General features: G+C 38.0%; 1 protein-coding gene across 1 annotated transcript; it reads left to right on the top strand.

Moving 5' to 3' along the window:
* The first annotated feature begins 1247 nt into the window (after positions 1-1247).
* LOC149194825 (21.7 kDa class VI heat shock protein-like) lies at positions 1248-4280 on the top strand. Its single transcript, XM_089405173.1, has 2 exons — positions 1248-2104; positions 3685-4280. The coding sequence occupies exons 1-2, from the start codon at positions 1825-1827 to the stop codon at positions 3945-3947; spliced, it is 543 nt and encodes a 180-aa protein (XP_089261299.1). The 5' UTR covers positions 1248-1824; the 3' UTR covers positions 3948-4280.
* The last annotated feature ends 5099 nt before the right edge of the window (positions 4281-9379 follow it).

The raw sequence follows: 9379 nt of genomic DNA, 5'->3' as shown, positions 1-9379 counted from the left end.
CACAATGCATGACACTAAAATTCCATGTATCATCATATATATAACAACCACAAGTGAAAGACAATGCACAAGTCCTAGTACCCCATCTGATTATGAATCTTTTGTGTGTAGGTACTACATTATATGACATCTCCCTATCACAAGTGTACTACATTGTATGCCATCTCCCTATCACAAGTGGTACGTATGAGGTCATAATACATAATACTACAATTTTAACTCACAATTTAGGAGAGAGGTATCATTGTGAAATAAAATCTCAATACAAGGACATGTCATTGTTACAAGATACTTTCTAACATCACATAGATAACACCCATAAGTCAAGCCAAAAATAGTCCACAAAACATGAAATTGAAAACTATATGCAATATCTATACCAAAATGAGGGAGGATATTATCCCAAAGCCACCTTCCAAATTTCATCAAGATTACTTGAGCAAGGCTTAAGCTAGCACTACAACCCCTAGACCAGTGCCAATATCCAATACCCTGCAAGCCAATGCTTAGCAAGATCCTTATGACTTCGTAAGCGCTGAGACATCCAAAGAGACACTCGCAAAGAGGATCCCACTTACAAGAGGGCATCTACTCTTATAGCCTTATCATATTAGGCCAACATGTTATTTGTGAAAATTAAATATAGGTGGACAAGAGAACAAACAGTCACCCAACCACCTGAAATGTGAACCCTTGACGTGCAATTTTAAAGATCGATCTCTTCATCTTACTTTTTCACTTTGAACAAAATTAGATTCCAATTAAAAAATGCAAAAATTGAACAGCTTTAATAACTCTATTAATAAGATAGAAACACAATTATGCTTTTAAACACCCCCACCACTTGGGAAACGAACAAGAAAGAGATGTATTGTGAAGTTGTATGAGACAACCAAAAAAACAGAGAAAGACTTGCTTTTTAGTATCAAAAGCAAAGAATAAAAGCTTACAGAGATTATGGTGAAATTCTGGGACCAGAAACAAAGAACAGAGAAAGACTTGCTTTTTACTATAAAAAGCAAGGTATTTACTGCTCGATTGCCTCGAAAACAATGAAGAAAAATACCATATAACTTTTCATGCACACACAACTATTTTATTTCTGAAATAGGGTGGAAGGCTCTAGGTGAAGAAAGGAATATTTTGGCATGCGCAAGGAAAGAAACAGATGTTCGATAGCCGTGTAACGAAAAGTAGAAACATGCTGAAGTAGGTTTAAAAGCACTTTAAATGGAGGTATAATTGTAAATTTGAGTTTTAGGGGAAAGTTAAGAATAAATGGACGGGAGATCCAGCGATTGTCGTTGAAAGTGGCTGAGGGCATTCGTCTCTCGTCCCCCGTGAATTATTGATGTCGTTGAAAGTGGCTGAGGGCATTCGTTTCTCTTGCCCCCGTGAATTATTGATGTCGATTTGCGCCAAAATATTGAGAGGGTATCTGAAAAATGTTCTTGTTTGCTGTGTGGCAAACTGCCAATATTCCTCTGAACTCGCACTGAAAGGTTCGCAAATTGATAGAATTCGAAGCTGTCCGTATTGTAAGAAAGGAATAACATGAGTTGACGATGCCCTTCCTTTTTTTAATGGAACTAAAATTCGTGACCGTCCATGGCTCTTTCATTCACTTCCTCTTTTCTACACCACATAGAAAATGGAGAATCAATGACATTTCTTTTCAAAAATGCTTACTTCAACTATACTGCAGATATGTGTATATATACATGCAGTAATGCAAAGTTGTTTATTGAATGGCTGGTGTTTATTTCATTTAGTCTTTGAAGAATTAAGCTGAGATCAAGCTATTCAACAGTATTTCGTTCATTAATGGCGGCAAGGCAGGCGGAGAGGTGGAAAGAGCCTCTAACTGAAGCATCGTTCAATTCGTTCTTCTCGTCAAGAAGGGATGTCTTGGATACGTATTTCAGGTCTGGGTACCTATTCAATCCTTTCGTGTTCGGGAGTTTTAGGGATCCTTCCGACCCATTCCCGCTGTGGAATTGCACGCCATATATCATTTGGTCTGCAGACACTGTATCCTTGTCGAAATCAAGAATCGATTGGTACCAAACAGATGATAGCATAATTATGCGCGCCGATCTCCCTGGTATATTGTTTTGACGCCCTTTCAATCTTGTATTGTTTGAATCATTTCTCAATCTTGTATTGTTTGAATCATTTCTACGGTTTGAATTATTTCTACAGTGGGGATCAAAAAAATTGAGGTGCAGATTATTCCAGGTTAAACTGTATATAAAATTAATGTGGTGAACTGTGGGTAGGAGTTTTCTGGACATTTCCAACGAGGAATGAGCACCAGGCGATCTTTACGCTTATCCCAGTATATGTGCAGATACGCACCACTATATACATTGCCATTATTGATAAATCCCATATCAATGATGGCAGCATATGCAGAGAAATCCATTGGTATATATCTGCATACATACTCTGCCATCATTAGGATATGCGTATCTAATCCCTGATCCTTTATCCCTGCCGACACCTCGTCTCTTGGGCGTAGATGAATTGGCAAGCAGAAGCCTACATAGTAGTTCGCCTTGAACCGCTAGGTCTTCCTATGAAATCTTTTGGTTCTAATTTTGAATAGCAACTTCCTTACAAATTCATTTTGTTCGGGTACGAACAGTTCAGTCTTCCAATCTTGCAGAAATAAATAGATAATAACTAAATATATCAAGAATGGCAGTATATCCATAGAAACCCAATGGTATATATCTGCACACATACTCTGTCATCATTGGGATGTGCATATCTGCTACCTGATGCTTTATCCCTGCAGACCAGGGATGGAATTCAGTTCAATCTTTGGGAAAGAAATAGATAATAACTAAATATATCAAGAATGGTAGTATATGCAAAGAAATCCATTCCCTGCAGACCAGGGATGGAATTCAGTTCAATCTTTGGGAAAGAAATAGATAATAACTAAATATATCAAGAATGGTAGTATATGCAAAGAAATCCAATGGTATATATCTGCACACATACTCTGACATCATCGGGAATGCGTATCTACTTGATGCTTTATCCCGGCAGGGTAAATTGTCTACTACTTGATGCTTTATCCTGCAGACCAGAGATGGAATTTGATGGGTAAATTGTTCATCATTTTTTCCCTACCCATCAACATTCTTCGTTAAAATGATCAAAATGGGCACTAGAGTTGCAGAAACCATCAAATTTTCAAATTTCATAGGTGTTTCAGATTTGAAATTCCTAACTACTGCTCACATCTTCTGTCTCCTCTCTTCATCTCCTATCCCCTCTCTTGGGTGTGGATGGATTGGCAAAGTCTTGCCAAGTTATGAGGCAAAGCCTAAAAGGTACATGGATTGGCAGAGTCTTGCCAAAAAAATGTTGCACCTGCTTAAACCTAAAAAATACCCCCCTTTAGATTGGTGAGGAGGATAAATATCTTTATGTTGAGCTTTCATATGCGAGGGGGATAACATCAGGGGTTGGGCAAACCATGTCCGGCTGCACATGTCTACCATTTCCATGTCGTAAAATCAACCTTGTCATATAACTGTGATCTACATACAATGTCAGCATCATAACACATGGCAACTGCAAGAGAGCAGCTGCTTGTCACTATTCATGGTTAGCAGCTGCATCAATGTTTATCCTCACCGCAAATTGCTTAATTTGTTTGTATGTTCACAGGGCTAAAGAAGCATGATATCGACGTTATTGTGGAGAATGGACAGATCTTGAAGATCAGCGGGCAGTGGAACCAGGATAATCAGCAAAATGATTGTGGGAAGTGGTGGAAGGTAGAATACATGAGAAGGTTTATACTTCCCGACAATGCAGATATTGAGCAAGCACATGCCAGTATGGATGATGGTTTTCTTGAAATCAGAATCCCAAAGACCAGGAAGAAGAGGCCATCGCCTACACTTCATTTAATAGAGGTTACAGACTAGCTACACAGAAAGGAACATTAATTTCAGAACTAGCACTCGCTTGAGCGTTCATGCGCTTTTGAATGCATTGTTTACAGCATTGGAGCTGTTGACAGTGATGTTAGAGACTGACTATGTGCAGTTCAATAATTATTGAATATGCTATCGCAATTGCGAGCAGGTTCATAATAATTTATTCCCTTCCGTAAGGGGCGTGAGGATAGATAAAGAATCATGCTACGAGTCATGCTGGGAGCGAAACATAGAAATTCAATAAAGAATAACACTAATTTGACCTTTAAGTTGGTATATATTTTAATCTAGATACTTTATAATGGCAATGTGATATCTTAATTGTGGCTGTTAGAGGAAACAGACTATTTGAACATCTTCCAATTTAAAGATATTTCCATGAGTTGGCGGAGTTGGTTATATGTCTTGGCTACATATATGTTGATCTTTATCTACTATCCATAACTGTCGCAATTTCTAGAGTTGAGGCCAATTCTAGAGAACTAAGCACTTATGCGTTTATGAACTTCATTTTCATATCTTGATGAGAATGACATTCTAGTTTGCCCTTTGATGGATTATATGATGAATGCTAGCAGCTATGTATCTCTTTAAAGTTTAAACGTGTACTCAGATGGAATGAGATGCTATGGTATGGTTTACTTTCGCTTATATTTGCATTTGGAATGTATGAATGCTTATATTGGAATGCTTTATTTTTTCGCTTGAAGTTAAGGAGAAGCTATGGAATGCTACTCTTTGACTCGTGTCTACACATCTGGCATTTATGAAATGTTTACTTTGGGATGCTGCATTTTTCCACTTGAGTTTAGATTTGGAATGTGTTAATGCTTAGTTTAGGTTGGTCTTCATACTTGCTCATGGTTGTACCTACAACAAACTGCATATGACATGCCTAGGCTTGCACATACTCCTTCCAAAGCCAATATTTTGGAGGGCATTCCTTATTTGAAATCCCGCCTTCCATTGTTATGTACTATCGTGGCCAAGCATAAATTCAATTTATGAGATCCAGTCTTCTTTTGCATAGTTGACATGAGAGGTATGTCATATGTGAGGATCCTACAGATTGTCGTACTTCAGGGTAACAGCCAAGCAGTTCCCTAGAGGAGTCAATATGTTAAAAATCATGATTTGGTCCCACACTTCACTATGAGAAGCGTACTTCATAGTGTTCTGTATATACACCTGTAGCTACCATCTAAGTCACATGGTTTAGGTTCGAGTTTGGGTTCAGCAATGATTAGGTTTGGTTCAAATTCAAAATTTTCAATGAAGTTCCAATGAGATTTGACATTCAGTTCCTGTGTGTGTATACGTACCACTAACTTCAAAATAAAATATAACATAAAATAGTAAGAAATCAGCATTAATAAACATAATAAATGTTACAATGGACATGGAAACTGCAAGGATAGATTACAAGCTTAAGCTGTGACACGAGGTTAAGAACTTCTGCGAATCTGCTGCGGACTTGGTGAACAGTCATGAGATTCAACAAACCTCAATTTTTTTAAGGTTTGCCAAATTTCAAACTTCGAGGTTGAAATTTGGTGAACCTTGTAACATAGGCGACTAGCATGTGTTGGAATTCCCCATACCCGCACTTTTACAGGATGTCACAAGTTGCCGATAGACCCATTTTTGGAAACCATAGCCCACCTCAAAGATGACAACATACAACAGTGATCTCCCTAGTTGAGGAACACCTAAGAGAAGTTTGTCCAGTGAAGGTCCTCCCACCAAAGGTACCTCTCAAAGGTTCTGCCGTAGACCATATGGTTGTCAGTTTGTGCTTCTGTCAGAAAAAATCCAAAGCGCATGCTGCTCTACCACTCATGCTGTGACTCAAGTATGGATCCCAAGAAAATTCGCAAGAGCGCACACAAGAGTAAATACTAAAAATAGATAAATATTAAGGAGAACCATCCACATTCTTGAAGAAATCCATACTACTTCCCCTTGGGAAGAACAAAACGAGGAAAAAGGAGAAGAGGTCCTCTTGGACATTCCATCTAAGAAGCAAAAGAGTAATATGAAAGAAGAAAGGTAAGAACAAGCCCATTATGCCCAAGAAGAGAAAGGTATCTCTGATCCATTATGCCAGAGGAGAAATGTATCTTTAATGGGAGCTTATCTCATAGCTAAAATACCAAGTTTCAGAAAGGAAAAAAGATGGATTATTTCATGGCTAAAATCAACCCCAGCATCAGAGCTGTCATCAAGGTTCAGAGGCCCACTTGGACACTCCACATAAGAAGGATGAGAGTGATTTGATAAGAAGAAAGGTAAGAACAAGTCCATTATGCCAGAGAAGAGGAAGGTGTCTGATCCATTTTGCAGAGGAGAGAAAGGTATCTCCAATGGGAACTCATCTCTTAGCTAAAGTACCAAGTTTCAGAAAGGAAAAAGATCGATTTTTTCATGGCTGGAGTCAACCCCAGCATCAGAGCTGCTATCAAGGTTCAAAGACCAAAAATCTGTAAAGAAGTTATTGAGGCAGCCAATAAGCTTGAGAGTGAAATAGAATGGACAAACCCAGTATGCAAGGACGAACATAGAACTCAAAGAGCAGCTGGAGAGTCAAAAAAGATAGGCAAGACCATACAACAAGGCCAATCTTCTAAACCACATAATAAAAAGAAAAGACAATCCTCTCTCGTCTGTGGTGATGAAGAAGAGGTCCGTAGAAGGTAAGAGTCATATACCTACCCGTGGTCTTTTAACAAGTATGACAAATATCATTATTACAAAAGGCATAAAACCTTCAATCATGGTTGGTTTAATAACTTTAATTAACTTGTAACCCAAGGAATGTGAGAAAAAGAGAGGATGTTGTGCCAAAAGAAGCAAGAGCCTGAATTGAAGCAAAAACAAACCAGTCTATTAGACCCAAGCCCTACCTCGTCCTGCTACTCCTCTGGCTAGTTGTTGAAATGATTGTTAAGGCTGTGGTTGTACAAGAGGTGGTTGGTGTTGTTACGGAGGGGACTGTGAGATCTATGGATCAGGGAATACAATAATGAAAATATCTGTGTTTGTTCATTGTCGAGGACATTGTGACTTGTCAATTGTAGACAATCAACTTGTAGTCAGGTTCTTGATGTAATGGTTTCTTCAAGTCCCTGTCCAACTCACCACACGGTATATTCTTGCCTTAAAGAAGCCAAACACAACCTATTGTAGATAGCGGTAATCAGGACCATACAGCTAGTCACTCTAAACATCAAATGAATATATTGTAAAACTCTAGACCACAAGTCTAACACAACATTACCGGCTCAGGGAATGCATGTCTTGATCAGGTGATACCGCCATATGCCTTTTGATATCAGTAAACATAGTCACTATTACAGCTCAACACCACCTAGGTACAAACTATCAAAAAAAGATATAAGCCTATTAATTCAAGGGCCAAGACATCGAATCTTCACAAATACAACAGTTACATCATTACATGTCATCCTAAGACTTGCTACAATATTTGTTTAAAGGTCAAGGTGAGTGTAACGGACCAATCATTAGTTTTCAAACTTTGTTAATTCTGTTGTGATCTTCATATTCATAAACTTCTTTATGAAGCTCTGCTTCAAGCTTCACTTTCATCAATATATGCAGTCCTTTTGAGATTTATTAGCTGGTAGTCCTTTCATGTACAAGCTAAGGTGTGGAGGGCCCCATTGTCTAAGCTTGTACACTCATTTTCCTTACTATTCATAGTTGCGGATGCTGATATATATCTCTGTGTATTTTTCTTTTATATTTATACTTTTATGTGCAAGCAAGTCTTTGTTTTCATGTAATTTTAATTATATCTGGTTCATATACTAACTATTGTGTTTTTCTTGTTTATATTTGTTCATAATTCCTTGTTTGAATCACAAACTTGTTTATTTCATTGATTATCATAGTTTAATCGTTGTTCATGAACAAATTAGATTTATTTTCCATAGAATAGTCAATTTTTTCAAGAACAAGTTTATTGAAAGACTAGGTAAAAGATTAGGAGATGTTTATCTACTTGAAAATACCCTAATACATGCATAGTTAATCAAACTTGCACCAAAGCATTTTTTTCATTTCTAAAGATTTTATTTCATTTCGACACTTAAAATTAACCTTGATAATGATGAGAGTAAAGACTAAAGAGTCATTGGAGCACCATTGCAAGTCAATGAGCCCCCTTAGTGAGTAGGCCAAAGGCACTATAACCTATTTTTCTACCTATGAGATACTAGTGAATATTTGATCAATCAAGTGATTTTAAGTGAGTTGTGTGCCTTTCTTTTACATTCAATAAGTGTGATAGAATTTCCTACTCAACCAATAACCTACGTCAATAAACAAAGCACTGTTGTATGGGCCTTTCATTTTCACCATTAAAATGCATACTCCACCTCATGATTTGATATTTTGTCATTGTAAGCTCTGTGAAAATTCCTTAAATCGGAATCCCTACTGCAGCAACTGATGATATTTCTCCTACTCGTTAGATTTACATGAACAAGTTATTTGAAGTTTCCTATGACAAACATTGAAATATATACACTGCAGCCTACAACATTTAAAATAATATGCTGAAACAAGAAACTGAACAATAGAGAGATACAACACAAATGACACAGTTGTTTTTGGACAAACGTCCCCGGAAAAACCCAATGCGGGAAAACCGGTGTAGCAGATCTGAGGGTTTTTATTATTAAGCAGAAGTTATTTTTGAATACAACCTCTGGATGCCTTGTTGGCAATCCAATACAAAAAATATCACTCGGCAAAAGAAATTAGTGAGATTACCTCACTCTACACTACAAGTCCTCGCTGATCCGGCAACTGAACCAATGAGTCCCCAACTACTTCTGCGTTGCCCCTGCGTGGGCCTGCATCAGCCTCTAAGGCACTACATCACCTCCTCGCTGCTAACTCCAGCACTCCCAGCTCAGAATGTCAACCTCCTCAGCAAATTTCGGACTTTTGCATGGAAGGCTTCTGCGTGAGCCCTCCTTGGCTCTATGTCACCGTCTCTGGGCACTGCGCTACCTCCTCTATGTGTCTCTCTGCCTCTCTGCTAAGTATTCTTGGCTCTAGAGAAGATCCTCCAACCAAAACTCTCTCTAACCCTCTCTGTGTGATCACTATGAAATCATTGTGTTTCCTCTAGCTTCAGTAATTCGATCTCACTGATCAACTCTCTGTGTGTCTTGCAAATGACCCTCGAGCCTCCTTAAATAATCTCCTCGTTGACATTCAACGGCCCAGATTAGAAGCTAATCAATGGCTAAGATCACTTATGCTTGATCCTCGTCTTCTTCTAGAAGTTACACCCATAGTTAGATTAATACCCATTAATTATTTTAATTTCCTAAGTTTAGACTTAGGGACCCATTAAAAATAATTAATTATTTTAATAAAATTGTCTCCAA

This window comes from Pinus tabuliformis, chromosome 2_2 (genome assembly GCF_031772625.1).
Source record: "Pinus tabuliformis cultivar Carrire ecotype Pingquan chromosome 2_2, CPIR1, whole genome shotgun sequence".
Taxonomy (NCBI): domain Eukaryota; kingdom Viridiplantae; phylum Streptophyta; class Pinopsida; order Pinales; family Pinaceae; genus Pinus; species Pinus tabuliformis.
The sequence above is the reverse complement of the archived record's forward strand: the minus strand, read 5'-3'. Positions and strand labels throughout refer to the sequence as shown.